The sequence below is a fragment of the Danio aesculapii genome, chromosome 24, assembly GCF_903798145.1.
Source record: "Danio aesculapii chromosome 24, fDanAes4.1, whole genome shotgun sequence".
Lineage (NCBI taxonomy): Eukaryota > Metazoa > Chordata > Actinopteri > Cypriniformes > Danionidae > Danio > Danio aesculapii.
The window spans coordinates 16,123,257-16,141,635 of NC_079458.1; the positions used below are offsets into that span (position 1 = coordinate 16,123,257).

Consider the following 18,379-nt stretch of genomic DNA (forward strand, 5'->3'; position numbering starts at 1 on the left):
CTTGCATTATATTCAACATTATATAGGCTAGAGTAGTTATACTGACCCAGTAAACATTTCCTTGTGTTCTCTATGAAAGAAAAACATATCAAATGCTTGTTGCAATCATAACTCTAAAATGCTTAGTGCGGCTCATGTCATGGCTGCTGTCACTTTGAGGGACATTTTTATTTTTATTTTTCCAATTTTTTCCATTTTTATATTTCCAACTTCATTACCTGTTATTCACAGCCTAGGTTCTGTTTACTAAAGCAGACATCAATGGCGGGCACACGCTCGTCCTCTCAGTAGTAAACAAACATTGCATCAGCTCATGTGTGATTTTGCAGCCGAGAATACGTCATTACATTAAGACAAAAATTACATTTTGGGGTGACCTATACCTTATAAATACAGTATGTGACACTTTTAACGTCATTTGGAGGTGTCCATTTTGCTGGGACTTGTGTGACCACCTTAACGATTCTCTTTTGACCTTGAAAATAATTGGCTGAAATCGTAGAAAAGCAGATTCAATATTGTGTGGGGTCGTATCGAGATCTTTTTTCGATTAATCATGCAGCCATACAATGGAAGATTGTGCCTGGTCTGATTATATATAAATACATTTCAAATTTGCATGCGGTAGAGCATAATGCTAGAAACACCTAGGTTGTCTTTTTGATTCCCAAGTAATATTCAAAAAATGCATACATTGAATGCACTGTAAGTTGCTTTAGAAAAAAGCCTCTGCCAAATGTATGAATGTATAAATGTAAATGCTCTGACATTAATAGTGCTAATGCGCTTACATTGATTTGTTCAGATGGGTGCTGAAAGGGTTCAGATCCTTTCTCTGAGTGTAAAAAAATCTTTGAAATGAAGATAGACAGCAGAACATAAGCAATTATAAGCACAGCCTCTCATGCATTGATTGAAAAACTGGAGCAGGGAGAGGTGAAACTTTGAGGGCCTGATTTTGAGGAGATGATAGTTGTCCTTTTTACCCAACTGACAGATTTCCTGTCAGCCTGGAGCCTTCATGTCCAGATGACGCCATGTGCTAAAATGCTTTAAAAGAGCAAAGGTTGGATGTAATGAAGTCTGCTCAATCCTAGAGAGAATCGAGCTGTGTAGATTTCAGTGTCTCGCAGTCTGGCTCGGATGACTTGGTTTTGAACTTTTTCTTGCCGCTATTTCTTCTCTATTCCCCATCCTTCTCCCTCTCCCATTCCCTCAGGATTTTTTTCAGACAGTTCTCGTGTTCACATGTTCACTGACAGGTGTCCTTGGACTGAGGTCAAGCGCTGTCTGCATGCTTATCTCCCGCAAAGTGATATTTGGAAATCAAGCGAAGCCGCTGACATTTAGGAATGGAGTTTTGAACGGGGATTTTGTACTTGCCTAGAGGTGCATTCAAAATCCTGTTTAGCAAAGAGAGTTGAACTCTGGAGTTCTTGTTTAGGTGTTGTAAGAATCCCTCTGGGGTTTTTAAATGAAATTTATTTATAAACTAATTTCAAGAGGATCACGTGCTTATGATTGCTTGCGACTAGCCCCGCATTATCCAATTTATGATTCACCAATTAGACGATTCCTAAGTCACTATAAATACCCTAAGTTCCATATCACAGTCATCTTCGTTTTGAAGAATCCCCCCTTCCACCCCATACTTTTCCTCCTTTCCTAGATGGGTGGCACGGTGGCCCAGTGGTTAGCAGTGTTGCCTCACTGCAAGAACGTCTCTGGTTCTAGTCCTTACCAAGCCAGCTGGCATTTTACACGTTCTCCCCATGCTCACGTGTGTTTCCCCCGGGTTCCCCAGTTTCCTCCCACCATCCAAAAACATGCAACTTATGTTAATTGACCAATCCAAATCAGCACCATAGACATGCTCCTAGTAAGTAGTCATCTCTTAAGAGCAATCACTATCTGTTCATTAGCTACTACAGCAGGGGAGTTCTCGAGTTCTATCTGAGCTCAAAGTTCCCCCTTGTCTTGCAACAGGAGGGAACCTTAGGATCGAGGATCTTATGAGCTCAGGGCTCTCTCCCGGGACAGCATGCCAAACAAGCATTATAATCAAACATCAGCTAAGTGTGAACTCTTGAAATGAACAGTAATTTGCAAAGTGGTGAGTGGTTGGTAGAGTTTAAAAGATTTGCTTTCCGCCTATTCACCTAAAACTATTACCAGTGTTGTACTATATTACTTTTAAAGTAATTTACACTGATGGTAACACTGACTTGGACACTTCAAAACATTAACAAAGAATAAAGAAATGAGGCCTATTTATAATCAGTGCTGGGAAGGCTACTTTTAAAATACATGCTTTAAAAAGGTAATTAATAATAAACACTCGAAGATTATGTAAAAGTCACATGAAATCCGACATAACCGTTCACACTGCAGTAGCATTGCAAAACATCAGATCTGTGTCTGATTTAAGACTACATATGAAAGTGGCACAGATCTGACCTGAAAATATCAGATTCCATGCGGTTTGGGCTGTTCACACTTTCATCACCTGAGTCACATGAGGGGAAAAATATCTGATTCGGGCCACATTTGGCTGCAGTGTGAATGTAGCCAAAGAGCCCCTATTATGTTTTTTTTTTTTAAATGACCTTCCATGCGGTGTGTAACACAGCTCTAAGTGATGTAAAATATCCAGCTAAGACTTAAATTTAAAAGTGCACCGTGTTTAAAACTATTGATTTATCTATAAAAGAGTCGACTCATGGTGGTTCGGATGAATCACAGCTGTAACGAGTCTTTAGCTGGGTTGGCGTGACGTCTATACAGAACTCAAGCCCTGCCCATTTGTTGCACGCTCAGACCCAGGAAAATTGAAACCCCCGTCCCCCGGCCCACAAACACTATAGCAGATCCTGGTTGAGTCTAGTCGCATAGACGCTGTGCTCTGAAGTGTCAGGGAAAGTTAGTGTTATTTTCCCTAACAGTTACCAAAAGATGAGGCTGTGAAGAGTCAGTGGTTGAAGTTTATCTTTGCAAAAATACCTCAGCATTATAGCCCCAGCCTTGTGCTGTGTTCCCGTCATTTTTGTGATAAGTGCTTCAGCAATCTGCATGCTTACAACAAGGCATTCGTCTGCCATTTTTTAAAGGAAGGATCAGAAAAGACTATTCATTTATTGGACTTTCTCAGAGCTTGACTGGAACTTTACAGTACACAGTTCATGGGCTGGTTTCTTCCTCCATTCCACAAGTGTAAGTAACTTAAGTGTGATTAAATGCTTGCTTCCTTGTTTTCTCTAGCTTGCAAATTAAGTATTTAATTGTGTTTTTTTTACTTGTAACCACTTGTACTGAATTGGGTTAACGCTTTATATTCTCTTATCGCATCTAAAGCCACACTGAAAATGCAATGCATGCCGCTTTGTTTACATATAAATGCGTTTGTGAGCTCGCAATCCTCTGCTGTTTGTTATTGCTATGGCCACCGTCAGGTGTTCCTACACACGTGCAGTGGTAAAGTTTCAAAACAGTTCTGCTTTTGCCACTGTGTGGATTAATACTGAATGTGTGTCACTGTTTTCACTTATGGTTAAGAATAGAGCAATATGCTGGTGTTTAACTACATTGCTTACACTCTGCACTCTGACTACTTCAAAATTGTTGATAAGCCGTGGTGGGCATTTCTCTCGGTCTCGCGCTGAATGCAGTCGACCAATCACAACAGCCTGGGTTATTGGACCAATCATTGAAGATTAGCATCGCACTAAGGAGGGTTTTGGGAACAAGTGAATCGCTGAACAAATCATATGGTAGTCGTTGGGATTAGATAAAAATAAATGCGTATTAAAAGACAATGAAAATGTTTTTTTGACCCTGCATGAATATCAGCCTGTTGTTGGAGACCCCCAAAACAAAACAAACAATCACAATCTGAAAAAACACTCTAACTAAACCCACAACCCACTAAACTAACTAACCATAGAAAAATGTTGGAGAAAAATGTAGAAACAAAACCAGCATATGCGACGCTTAACTAAACTACTTGAACTATTCAAAAAATGTTTATTTATAAACTGATTTCGAGAGTATCACATGCTTAGGATTGCTTGTGACTGGTCCCGCATTATTCAATTTATGATTCACCAATCAGACGATTCCTAAGCCACTGTATATACCCTAAGTTCCATATCACAGCCATTCTCGTTTTGAAGAATCCCCTCTTCCAGGCTCGAGGATCTTATGAGCTTAGGGGTCTCTCCCGGGATGGCATGCCAAACAAGCTTTATGATCGATCATCAGCTAAGTGTAAACTCTTGAAATACACTATGAACAGCAGCTACGCTAATTATTTTCTTTATTCTCTATTTTCACCTTGGGATACTCATCTTGAGGTCCCTAGAGACTATGACTCACCGGTTTTGAGATATCACAGACAAATGTCTGAAATCACAGGCAAATCGGTGCTCGTGCACTCGAGAATATGAATTAGCAAATGAATTAGCTAATTAGTATGAATTAGCAAAGATGTGATATGAAAGAATCGCAGATGAGTCGCCGACACCCGTGAGATATTTGGCATGCTTAATATCTGGAGCTGTCGGCGATTCAAATCATGCCATGTGAATGAATTCTGATTGAAAATAACATCGGCGATCACCTACAGCCAATGAGAGAGCAGCATTCCCTAGCAAGGGTACCTGCAGGGCAGCGGGAGGTTGGGGGAGACGTAAAAGCGCTCATTATCAGTTTATTTGGACCCATGGAGGAAAATCTTTTGGAAATTTGGCAGTAGCACCAGTGTCTGTTTGATGTGTCATCTGAGCAATACCACAATCGGGTCAAAAAAGAAAAAAAGTTGACGAGAAATTGATAATCCCTTTAAACCCATGAGCAAAATAAGTACATTTTCTATCCCACTAAAGGCCTCTTTATCATTGTGCAGTTGATAACAAAAGATATACTATATGACCTCATGTTGTTTCCATGTCCCTTCTCGCATGTTTGGTTGTGATACGTAGTTTGGACAAAGTTGCCGGCGATTCTTCCTTTTTTTAAATCATGCAGTGTGAAACCTCCTGCCGCCGATCCATCTTGCAGTGTAAACACAGCATGATGGAACGCTAGCCATGCAGTGTAAAAACATCCGTGACACGACTTCATGCAGTCTGAACTTGGCATTAGTCTTCTTCATCTTCTTCTTGGTCTTTTGGTCTTAGTCTTAATCTTCTTGACGAGATGACTTAGTCGTACTCTTCTTCGTCTTTGTCTTCATCGTCCTCGTCTTTGTCTACATCTTGGTCTTCGTCATTTTCTTGGCCTTGGTCATAATCTTTGTAGTCATCTTCTTTGGCATCGTCTTGGTTTTGGTTTTCTTCTTCACTGTCGTCATCTTCTTTGTCTTCCTCTTCGACTTCATTTTTGTCGTCATCATCTTCTTTATTTTCTTCGGCTGGTCTTGGTCTTGGTTTTCGTCATCATCTTTTTTGTGTTGGTCTTCTATGTCATATTCATCCTTCCGGTCTTCATCTGCTTCGACATCTTCTTGGTCTTTATGGTCTCCTTCGTTGTCTTCATTTTGTTCTTCTTTGTCTGTCAGAGTCGGGGAAAGAACCCGGGTCTCTGGTGTGAGAGGTGAGTAACATAATCACTGAGCTACTGGAAGTTGATGAACCCGATCAATGAAAAGCAACTTGTTCCTTTGTGGATATCTGAACCTGACGTCATCAAGAGAACCCAGACTCATGTAGCTCTGAGATCATTAATATGCACGCCTCAGGCTGTGTTTGATAAGCAACAACGTTTTCTAGTGAGAAAACAATGATAGTTTCCCTCCATAGTTATATTAAGGCCCAATCCCAATTCTACCCCTTAGACCTACCCCTTACCCAATTCTCTTTAGCTTGAAGCTGTAGGGCTAAGGGGAAGGGGTAAATACCCCTTCGAACAGGAATCACTACTGAAGCACATCGTCAAACCCTTTAGTCCTCTTCTTTGTCTTCTTAGTCCTCGTCTTCTTTGTTGCCTCTTCGTCTTGGTCTTGGTTTTCTTCTTCATCATCATCTTCTTTGTCTTGGTCTTCTTTGTCATCTTCTTGGTCTTCATCTTGGTCTTCGTCATTTTCTTGGCCTTGGTCGTCTGCTTAGTCTTGGTCTTCTTGGTTAGTCATCATCTTCTTCGCCTTCTTCATCTTGGACTTCATCTTTGTCGTCATCTTCTTTGTCTTCTTGGTCTTAGTCTTTATCTTCTTCTTTGTCGTCCTCCAATCTACATAGTAAAAAGCGTTATATAAATAAACATGAATTGAATTGAATTTAATTGAAAATAGGTTAATGTTACTCTGATTGGGTTTATATAAGTCTGTGTTCAGCATATATCATGCAGCATGTGTATGTGTGTGTGAGAGCTTCACATCAGAGTGGAGCTCATTAATATTCACGACACAATCTTTATATTGTCAATTATGGACTTTTTGATTCTAGGGGTATTTTTTGGAGTAATAAATGTGCTTATAAAACCAGAATCTCCATTCTGGAGATTTTTTTGAACTTACAGAAACCATAAACCTACTATGTAGATATCGGAGAACAATTTAACTTATAGACAAATTACCAACCTACGTCACACAGGTCCCCGGTTGCAAAAAGAGACCAGTTTCAATAGCAAACATGTCATGTTGTGCAGTAGGATGCCAAATTCAAAAGTCCAAAAATAGAAAACATAACTTTTACCGTACACCACAACTGCTTAATGCCAACTGCAGATGTCTTTGGCTAAAATAGAACTGAATACAGTGACGACCTAATAAAAAATGCTCGACTCTGCAGTTCTCATTTTATATCAGGCAAATTCACGCTATGCTGAATCATACACAATACTCATTTTTGATTGCAGCAATGATTTCAGCAAAAACAGTTACATATAGTTAATTAAACTCTGGACACTGAATGCTTAAAATGAAACGTGAAAGTGTAAGTTACTATTGGGAGGGTGCTGTCACAGATGGACTTGTCAGATGAACGCTGCTCACTTTAACATTAATTTTGCCGAATCACTGTGCTTATCACTGATTGACGAGCTGTTATAATATGCTGAAAGCATTACATAAATAATATATATAATATGTACTCAATATATCTTATTTCTAAGACAACAACAAACTCTGTACCACATTGGATGTTATTCCCTCGCTGTAAATGTTAGCGCCCCCATTTTTTTTCTGCCACCTCCCTGTGCTTGCATCCTGAATGTTTACAAACATGGTAATTTGTCTATTAAACCAATGCAGTATATGGCACCTTTAAGTATCTGTAAACATATTATGGTATTTTTATAGTTGTACATGCTGCACCTTTAAGATGTTGTGATGCAGCAAAATTTTATGTGAATAGACTTTCAGTTGAAGGACACAAAGTTCTTGATTAAGAAAAAACCTCTATCTGTGTTCCAAAGATGAAGGATTGTCCTGTGGGTTGGGAATGACATGAGAGCGAGTAAATGATGACAGCATTTTTAATTTTGGGGTGAACTGAACCTTTCAGTTGTGAGGGGTTTCTGGGTGTGCGTCAGCTGGTTTTCCCAGAGGTCTTAGAGGAATATTTAGCAACAGGATGGAAATGATGAACCAATGTTCCTACAACCCTGTATATATAGAACACAGCCTCAATACACACGACCCACATTCACTTCGTCACTCACAGGAAGAGAGAGAAACTGGGTCTGGAGTACATTCACGGCCAACATATACCACATACCAACACATATATATATATCCCCAAAGTTTATAAATACACACACACACTCCAATTTTCTATCTTGTGGGTCTGGCTCTAAGGATAATCTAACTGTTAATTCCAGGTGTTACTTCTTTTGCAGGTCACCATTTGCTGCTGTAACAGATTATTCCGTGACCCGGAACAACGTGATCCAGCTGTGCCTGGAACTAACTACCATTGTACAGCAGGTAATGACATTATTAAAAATCAGTCGATTAGATTAAACTGTCGATTCAGACACTAAAATGCTACATTGAAATGGATGTTTTTGAGGGAAAAAACATGTTTGAGAGACTAAATCAGCTGTGAAGGTTCTTTGAAATATTTTATGTAGGTCATATATAGCTCTAGTCTTGCGGTTGTAAATGACTTTCACTGCAGATTTAGCCCTGACATTGAGTTTATTTATTTATGTTTAGCAATATTTATCAAATAGTATTTAAACCTCTCTCACAAATGTCATTCTCCCACATGTTTTTTAAATACTGTTTAATGGAGTGGAGGAACTATAATGTCACCTTGTTGGCTAATCAGCTGCTAGCATAAAACTGGTTCCCTCGATAAAATCCCTATAGGATTTTCCCATAGGCTTTTCGAAGATTGCAAATATTAAGCTCTGTGTTCAAACACAGTTCATTACACTTACACGTTTTGTCCAACCTGATAATCCTCACACAAAAATACAACTTTTAGCACTTTTGGTTCTTAAATTTAAACACAAGAATTGAAAAGCTAACATTAGGCTATAAACGGACCACTGTGCCTTCAGGGCGCTCGCCTGTGACGTCAGCACCACCCTGCTACAGACAAGTTTTCAAGCTTATTTTTAGAAATATGGTCCATGACAAAGATTTACTCTTTCGGTTTACTATATTATAATACACGCTATATATTATAAACAAATATATACGCAAAAACACATCTGTATAGACCTACGTGCCTTTTGGATAGTTTATTTACATGGGAAATACATTTTGTTTTGCTTTACGGTTGTTGTAAAAGTTTTAAAATTGTATGTATAAATGTGCCTACATAGCATTATCATAAAACATATTTTAAATAAGTGTATCGCTCATGTGCACACAGCTTGCTTACCCTATTAACAGATGACAGAAATGAGGCGTGAGGGACATGTCTATATGCCTTCAAGTTCCATCATGAACACAGAACAACATTCAATATTCTTTTTTTGTCACGAAGTACAACGAAAAGCAGCCCATACAGTCACATATGATGTAAATTTTAAGGAGGAGTGTAAATATTGAAGTTATGGCAGAGTTAAATGTGTTTAAATGAGGAAAAAAAATTCATTGATCACGTTAAAATGATGTATGTATTTTTTACACATTTATTCACACATTTGCATTACTGAGAGCAGGAAAGAGACAGGCTGCACAGGTAAGCAGTATCCCCTTAATATCGTTTAATTAAAATAAATGATCAACAAGGTTAACTGTCTTGACAATCTTTACAAGGCATTATCTACACACAATATGAATTCCCAATTAGAAAAATACTACAAATTATAAAATACTATTTATGAAAATACTTATGTAGCGCGTACTGAATGGTGCTCGATTCGCTACTAGTTTAGCACTATGAAATCGCCTGGACCAGCAATCAGAAGGAAAAGGATTCGACTCAAGAGCAAAAAAAAAGGTAAGTAGAATATGTATAAGTATACTTTCACTATTAAACAATTTAAAAGAGAATAAACCAGTCACTGAAATTTTGACAAATTGTCTGTAATAATAAACTCACTCAGATACTTAAAATTTGTAGTAAGTGCAGAAATAACAAAATATAATTTCACAAGTAATTTGAATAATAAGACCACAAAATAAAGAAGAAGTCAAAAGTTAAATGCACAGTTCAGAAAATTCAATAGGAAACAGTTCAATTCAAACATCAAAATTCACTAGGAAACAGTTCAATTCAAACATCAAAGTCCAGTGTTCCGTTATGGCTCAGATACTAAAAGTCTGGGCTCTTAATGTTCAGTTCAGTTCGCAAAAAAAAAAAATAGAAAAAAATATATAGCAATGTTCCTCAACGATGAAAAGTTTAATCCAAAAATTGGGAAAAATATATATATAATCCACAAAAAATCCAGGAAGCAAAAGTCAAAAAATATAATCAAATGGTTCGATCCTACCAGATTTGATGACTGATCCCTTTGTGTCTCACCAGTCACAAATTGATGGGGTGGCTCGCCAGTCCAAACCGGACAGAATGCTCAGGATGGACAGTTCTCAATCACGTCTCTTCAAAGTGAGAAAAAAAACAAACCAAAAAACCCGGCCAAGAAGAAATGTAGATGATAATAAAAGGAGAAAAAAAAGGAATAGCAGCTCTCTAAGGGAATAGATGTTAAAGTATAATAGATTCGTCAGGTCTCCTCTCACTTTTGTCAGTTGCTAGGTCTCAAACTGTCAAGCATTACTGATAGTTTCTCACAGTATCAAATAAATATGAAGTTATTTGTTAATAATAGCTGGATTATTAAGCCGTGTACATCTATTAAGCTCGCGCTCTCTCGTTCAAGTTCGCTCGCGCTCTCTCGTTCAAGATCAATAGCGTTCTCTCACACTCTGTCTGGCTGTGCGCGCACTCAACAGGGGCGGAGCTAACTTCCGGGTAACTTCCGACTTCAGGTTAAAAGTCTCTTAGGAGTTTTATTCTTTTTCTTCCTATCTTTTTACTTGCATAGCAATCAATCTTTAAATTTCTATTTCTTCTTAAGTATTATTGTAAAAATCATTAGATAAATAAATTAAGCAGTCATGTAAGCTAGATTATTGATCTGGGTTACATTCTCCCCTCCTGAATATATGCAGGTCCCTCTGCATGCTTGAATTCAGATGTTTTCAATGGGAGAGTATCTTCTTGAAGGATTTGAATCCTCCAAAGAGTTAGTAATTGCAGTACTGAGACTGGAGAACAGGGACTGAATAACTGAACAGAGAGGATTACCCAGCTGTGGGTAATTTAGTCTCTTTGGGGGTTCGCCTTGTCTTCTTGATCGTCTGAGACTTTCAGTTTCAGTTTCTTCCCTTTGGGTCTCCTGAAACTCTCTGGAATTGCCAATCTCTCTTTGAGTGAGATTAATACCTCTTTCATTTTTCCTGTCTGAGCTTTCAGAGGATCCAACACAATTGTCTGGTTTCTCCTGATCTGCAATCTGAGCCATTTCTTTTTCAGATTCATCAACGATGTTCTCGTCAAGGACCTGGATTTCTGACCGATCTGGCAGGTTGCTCTCTACTGGGAGCTCTATTACACGACGATCAGTTTCCGCTGGGCGGGAAGTTTCCACATCAGGTAAGTTTTCTTCATCAACGAGTGTTATCGATACAGGACGTTCTTCACCCTTTTTCATCCCAGGTTCAGCAACAGGTAAGTTAACTGTATGGTTACTACTGGAAGATGGTTCAAGTCCAGATGTAGGCAAAATTCTGGTGTCAAATGTGAACCTCTCAGGATCATAATAGTCTACTGGATCATATTCTGACTCGGAATGTTCACTCAAGTTCTCAGACTCCTCAGCACATTGAGCTCTGGTTCTTGGTTTCTGCATCACTTTCTTTCAACAGGTGTGTCTGGTGCACTTGCTGATAGGAATCCACAAGGCAACAACAGGTCCCTGTGCAAAGTTCTCAGAGGTCCATCCTTTCTTTCGGGTTTAACTGTGTAAACTGGTAGGTCACCTGCTTTCTTTGTCACCACATAAACCTCTGTTTCCCACTTATCTGCAAGTTTGTGTTTGCCTTTCAGACGGACATTTTTCACCAACACACGATCACCGACCTCAATAGTAGAGTTAACAACATGTTTGTCATATCTCTTTTTGTTTCGTCCCGCTACTTTGTTGGCATTTTCCGTTGCAACTTTGTAGCTCTCTTCTAGTCTGCTCTTGAGGCCTTGGACATACTTGGAGTGGGATTCTGTCTGTCCATCCACAGGTAACCCAAATGCAAGGTCAATTGGTAGTCGTGGTTGTCTCCCAAACATTAGTTCATATGGAGTGAATCCTGTCACATCACTCTTTGTGCAGTTGTATGCATGCACTAGAGGTTTGACATAATCCTTCCATCTTGACTTTTCCTTATTGTTCAAGGTTCCCAGCATCTGTAGAAGTGTTCGGTTGAAGCGCTCTACTGGATTGCCTCTTGGGTGATATGGGGTGGTTCTAGTTTTGGATATCCCAGCTACTTTGCACAGCTCTTTAATTGTGCGAGACTCAAAATCTGCACCCTGATCGCTATGGAGTTTTTCGGGGAATCCATAGTGCACTAGAAAATTATCCCATAAACACTTGGCTACAGTTTGGGCTTTCTGGTTTCGTGTTGGTACAGCAATGGCGTATTTGGTGAAGTGGTCAGTCATCACCAATATATCCTTGGTGTTGCTTTGGTCCGGCTCTAACGACAGGAAGTCCATACAAACAAGCTCAAGGGGTCTGTTGGTTCTGATGTTCACCAACGGAGCAGCTTTCTCAGGTAGACTTTTCCGTCTGACACAGCGTTCACAAGTTTTGATCTTCTTTTCTACAGCTGCGGACATCTTGGGCCAAAAGAATCTTGATCGAACGAGGTCAAGAGTTCGCTCAACACCCATGTGACCCATTTTATCATGGAGTTCTGTCAAGACCATATCACGAAGATCTGCCGGCAGTGCTAGTTGGTAAGACGAGTCTCCGTGTTCTTGTTTTCTCCTAAAGAGTACACCATTTCTCAACTCCAGACGACTCCATTCTCTGAACCATGGAATTAATTCAGGTAGAATGGTCTTGAAGCAGGGCTTTTCTTTAGACTTAATTTGCTTAACAACAATTCCAATTTCTGGATCTTCTCTCTGTCTCTTTCTCAGGTTCTCTTCAGATAGTTGGGGAATCTCTGTGATCTGGTAAGCATCATTCTGTTGAAATGCTTGAGGTAAGGCATCCACATTGACAGTTATGGATTCCACTAAGGTCACTGAAGGGTGTAAATGATCAGGATCATCACTGGATTGAACAATTTGATGACGCTCACAAATAGCTCTCACTTCCTCCTCTGAAACAAGCATTGATTGTTCGTTTGTCAGGTGCTGGTGTGTGAACTGTCTGATTCTTTCTCTCTCTTTCTGTGTTTCCAAGTCATCTGGAATTTCTGTCTGTGGCCGTCTAGAGAGTCCGTCCGCATCCTGGTTTCTACTCCCAGCTCGGTAACATATCTTGAAAGTGAAGGTTGACAAGCTTGACAACCATCTGTAGCTAGTGGCATCTAATTTTGCAGAGGTCAAGAGGTAAGTCAGTGGGTTGCTGTCAGTTATCACCGTGAACTCTGCTCCATAGAGGTAGTCATTGAACTTTGTGGTCACAGCCCATTTCAATGCCAGAAATTCTAACTTATGGGCAGGATACTTCGACTCACTGCGAGTAAGTCCTCTACTTGCAAAGGCGATGACTCTCATCTGCCCGTCTTGGTCTTGGTATAGTGCTGCGCCTAGGCCAGTGGTGCTAGCGTCTGTGTGCAACACATAAGGGAGTTTGGGGTTGGCAAATCCTAATACTGGAGCAGATGTGAGTTTTGCTATCACAGTATTAAATGCATGCTGACATTCTTGAGTCCATCGTCCTCCAAATGGTTCCCTCGGATTGAAGTACTGCTTTTTCGATTCTACCATTTTCTTTCGATTCTCTTTTTGGAGTGGAGGGTACCCAGCAGTTAGATCATTGAGGGGTTTCACAATTTTCGAAAAATCTTGTACAAACCTCCGATAATAACCAGAGAAACCGAGGAAAGATCTGAGCTCCTTAAGATTCGTTGGTGTCGGCCAGGTTTTAAGGGCTTCGACTTTGGCTGGGTCAGTTTCAACTCCGTGTTGGGATACTATGTGGCCCAAATACTTGACAGACGTTTGGCAGAATTTACATTTCTCTGGTGAAAGCTTCAATCCGAATTCCCTTAGCCTTTTAAGCACTTGCCTTAGCCGTGTCTCATGCTCCTCCAGAGTTCTTGAGAAGACTATCAGATCGTCGATAAATACAAGGACTTCTTTGCGGTTCAGGTTTCCCATACATCGTTCCATTAATCGTTGAAACGTGCTAGGTGCATTTGTAATTCCTTGTGGCATTCTGTTAAATTCCCAGAAGCCTAATGGGCACACAAAAGCGGTCTTCTGCTTATCAGACTCCTCCATTTCAATTTGATAATAGCCTGACTTCAAGTCAAGGACTGAGAACCATTTTGAGCCGGTCAAGACTGAAAAGGCTTCTTCTAAGTTAGGAAGAGCGTATGCATCCTTAATCGTCTGGGAGTTTAACTTCCTGAAGTCAATGCATAATCGCACCGAGTTGTTTTTCTTGCGCACTACGACTATTGGAGATGAGAATGGGGACTCTGACTCTCTGATAACTCCAGCTTCAAGAAGTTCTTGTAAATGCTTTCTGACAGCATCCACATCTTGAGGGTGAATTGGCCTAGCTCTGTGCTTAAATGGCGTCTCATCGCTAAGCTTTATTCTGTGCTTTACTTGATCAGTATGACCATAGTCCAGGTCATGTAATGCGAACACATCTGGCATGGAGTTTAACATTGATGTTATTCTTTCTTTCCACTCAGGTGGTAGAGGAGAATCTCCAAAATCAACTGGAACTTTCGGCAGAATTGAATCAGCCTCCTCACTGTCAGCATTGACTTTGGAAAACTCTCTCTCCACTCGTTGAACAGCATGGGCCTCAGCTATCACAGCTTTTGGGGGAATCACTATGTCAGTGTGAGAGTCATTCCTCAGTACTACTGGTAACTGCACAATGCGTTGCCTCGAGGGAAGACTGTGCAGGCAGCTTGCCACTAAAATGCCACCAGGCAAAAAGGGAGTTGTAGCTGGCTCCACTGACACCCACTTTTCAAAAAGGGGCCCTTTCACTTGGACTAGTCCTTCTAGAACTACGGTGCATCCTGCCGGTACAACCTCTTGCTGGTTTCCTTTCAATTTTACAGGTCCCACCGCTGCACCAGAAGCTTGCTGTCTTCTCTTCTCCAGTATATTTATCACACTTTGGTAGCCATGACAATGTGACTTGAGAAAACGTTTGTTTTCTTGTGTGCAGTTGGTGTATAGCACATCAAGTGAATTAGTTCCAATTAGAATCTGTGGTATGGTCGTCAGGTCAGGAACAATCAGAGCTAAAGTTGGGACTTCTGCTTCTACTCCAAGGAAATCTTGGGGAAATTTCAGGTTAAGTTCAACATAACCCAGATAGGGTATGGCCTGTCCATTGGCTCCCTCAACTTCTAGAAGATGCTGTAAAGATTTTATGGGGTGCTGTTGTAAGTACTGGTCATAGTAAGACTTAGGAATAGTTGTCACCTGCGACCCTGTGTCCAGGAGGCAATTCACTTTTCTCCCTTCAATTTGGATTTTGGTTGTGCATCTTGTTCCTACTAAGCCAGTAGGTAATCGATAACATGGAGACTTGTAAGTATGCTGGTGAAGCAGATGTTCTTTCTTCTTAGGGCATATTTCTCTTCTAGTCTCTGTCCGCCCTGTGATAGAGACTGATTTCAGTTTAAATGCTGCAAGTTGGGAGAGTTTTGGAGGTCCCATTTGGCCTGACGCTCTCTTAACTCTCGGCGTTTCTCTTCAACTTTGCGAGGGTTTGGCTCATGCTCACAATTAACAGCTATATGTCCATCGCCACCACAATGAAAACAATAGCCAGGACGGGGTCTGCTGTACAACTGCTCACTGGGTCTTTGAGTTGTAGTCACTTCAGTTCCAGTCAGTCTGGGTCTGTGTTTTGCAGGAAGAGCACGTAAAGTGGGAGACTGCTCTTGATATTCCCTTTGAAATCTTGGAACAAGATGAGCTTGAAGCGCAGCTATATCCCGCCTCAACTCAGAAATACCATCCACACTGGGGCTGCTCTTTTCTTTGGGACCAGGTTCAGTTTTCATCATGGTAATCTGTGTTTGAAGTTTTGATATTTCTTTCTTCAGCTTTTCAATTTCAGAATTTTCAGCTTTGCTACTGGGCTTGGCCGATTTCTGCTTTGCACTCAACTGACATGACTCTACTTTATGGGACTCATCTGGCATTTCACTGCAGTAGGCAAACTGTTGGTTAGTCGCTGTCCGTAACTTGAATGGTACAGAAGTCTGTTTGTTTAGCCCAAGGTGCTTCTTCATCCTTTCTTCTTTGAGAGATTGTTTATCTTCAGCAGTACGGATGAGTATCACAAGTTCAGCGAAAGGAGGGGGTGTGGCTCTCCTCCTTTCTAACTGTAGGTCGATGATTAAGCTGTTGTCCCAGCATCCTCTGCAAAATTGCTTGAGCAGACAACTGTCCCTTTCAGCTTCAGTAACACCACCTCGTCTAATTGCAGTGCTCAGCATCACATGAAGACGGTGAAGGTAGGAGGATGGTTTTTCTCCTTGATTTTGCAGTGCACCAATAAACTTAGCAAACAATTCGTCGCTGTCTTCCACAGAGCCATAAACAGACTCCAATAGCTTTAAACACTCTGAGGGCAAGGCATATGGGCCGATGTGCTTAACGACATCAGAGGCTGGAGGGAGTAGACTATCGAGGATTTTACCAGTCTTTTGCGAATCAGAGAGAGACTTGTCATTCAATAGGAAGTCCACAGTCGCACTCCAAGTGTCAAAGTCTGGTTCATGACTGGGACGAGGAATTCTTCCTGAAAAAGCTTTGAGGCGAAGGGAAACATGTGGGGAAGACACAGAATCACTGGTTCTTATCACGTGCTCCATTATTACTCGTTGAATTCCTGGTGGACTCAAAGCACTGGTAGGTATGTTCAAAGACATGTTCTCACCCACACTAGCATCAGGGATTCTTGATTGATGAGGTGACTGTGATGGTGTGCTCACCTTGGCAGGGTTTTCAGGTTCTGTCATGTGCATACTGCTGTCATACATAGGCTGTTCCTTCTCTAGCACCTGCTCTGAAGCTCTGCTTTCTGGAAACGTCAACATAGAAATCTTTTGCAGCTCACTTTTAAGTACTTCTTGCAGCGTTTTTCCGCTGTCGTGGGCAATGGCCTGCAGGTTTATCAAATAATCTTCAGTGACATCACTACTTGCTGCAGGGGTGTACACACTTGCTAAGCTGCGCACATGGAAAACAACATTGTCATCCAAAGTGCTCTTGATGGACATTGGCAGTGAGGGCTTCAGATTTTGCATGGCAGAGTCATGAGAGAATTCTACAATGGCACTGTGGTGATGTTCTGAGTTGGGATCATCAATGACTAAGTTTTGCTTGATAGATCCATATTTGATTAGGTAGGCTTCTAAGTCTTGATCGATATCAGAGAGGGTTAAGCCACTCACAATGACTGCATTCTGTACATTAACATTCTCACGTTTCACTATTTCCATGGCTAATATTCTAAGGTTAGTGGAGTTTCAGGTTTTGAATTAATATCTTTGTTAACTGTGGTGGTGATAAAAAAATTAGAACTAATACACTATGCTATAAATATTGTACAGTTTTTTTTTTAATTATTATTATTTATTAATTTTTGTAATTAATTTTTTTTATTTATTTTTATTTATTTATTTTTGCTCCTGGCTGGCTCGCCAAGTTTTTGTAGCGCGTACTGAATGGTGCTCGATTCGCTACTAGTTTAGCACTATGAAATCGCCTGGACCAGCAATCAGAAGGAAAAGGATTCGACTCAAGAGCAAAAAAAAAGGTAAGTAGAATATGTATAAGTATACTTTCACTATTAAACAATTTAAAAGAGAATAAACCAGTCACTGAAATTTTGACAAATTGTCTGTAATAATAAACTCACTCAGATACTTAAAATTTGTAGTAAGTGCAGAAATAACAAAATATAATTTCACAAGTAATTTGAATAATAAGACCACAAAATAAAGAAGAAGTCAAAAGTTAAATGCACAGTTCAGAAAATTCAATAGGAAACAGTTCAATTCAAACATCAAAAATTCACTAGGAAACAGTTCAATTCAAACATCAAAGTCCAGTGTTCCGTTAGGGCTCAGATACTAAAAGTCTGGGCTCTTAATGTTCAGTTCAGTTCGCAAAAAAAAAAATAGAAAAAAATATATAGCAATGTTCCTCAACGATGAAAAGTTTAATCCAAAAATTGGGAAAAATATATATATAATCCACAAAAAATCCAGGAAGCAAAAGTCAAAAAATATAAATCAAATGGTTCGATCCTACCAGATTTGATGACTGATCCCTTTGTGTCTCACCAGTCACAAATTGATGGGGTGGCTCGCCAGTCCAAACCGGACAGAATGCTCAGGATGGACAGTTCTCAATCACGTCTCTTCAAAGTGAGAAAAAAAACAAACCAAAAAACCCGGCCAAGAAGAAATGTAGATGATAATAAAAGGAGAAAAAAAAGGAATAGCAGCTCTCTAAGGGAATAGATGTTAAAGTATAATAGATTCGTCAGGTCTCCTCTCACTTTTGTCAGTTGCTAGGTCTCAAACTGTCAAGCATTACTGATAGTTTCTCACAGTATCAAATAAATATGAAGTTATTTGTTAATAATAGCTGGATTATTAAGCCGTGTACATCTATTAAGCTCGCGCTCTCTCGTTCAAGTTCGCTCGCGCTCTCTCGTTCAAGATCAATAGCGTTCTCTCACACTCTGTCTGGCT

At 40.1% G+C, this 18,379-nt stretch overlaps 1 protein-coding gene across 5 annotated transcripts in view; it reads left to right on the forward strand.

The window, feature by feature from the left end:
• Nucleotides 1–18,379, forward strand: part of cnksr2a (connector enhancer of kinase suppressor of Ras 2a) — a 162,756-nt gene that overhangs the window by 61,502 nt on the left and 82,875 nt on the right. For 3 of the 5 annotated variants that reach the window (XM_056450149.1, XM_056450151.1, XM_056450153.1), the window contains exon 4: nt 7,813–7,918. In XM_056450149.1, the coding sequence (XP_056306124.1) occupies nt 7,813–7,918 (106 nt within the window). The remainder of the gene's footprint in view (nt 1–7,812; nt 7,919–18,379) is intronic. The other 2 variants (XM_056450150.1, XM_056450152.1) reach the window with 1 other exon arrangement.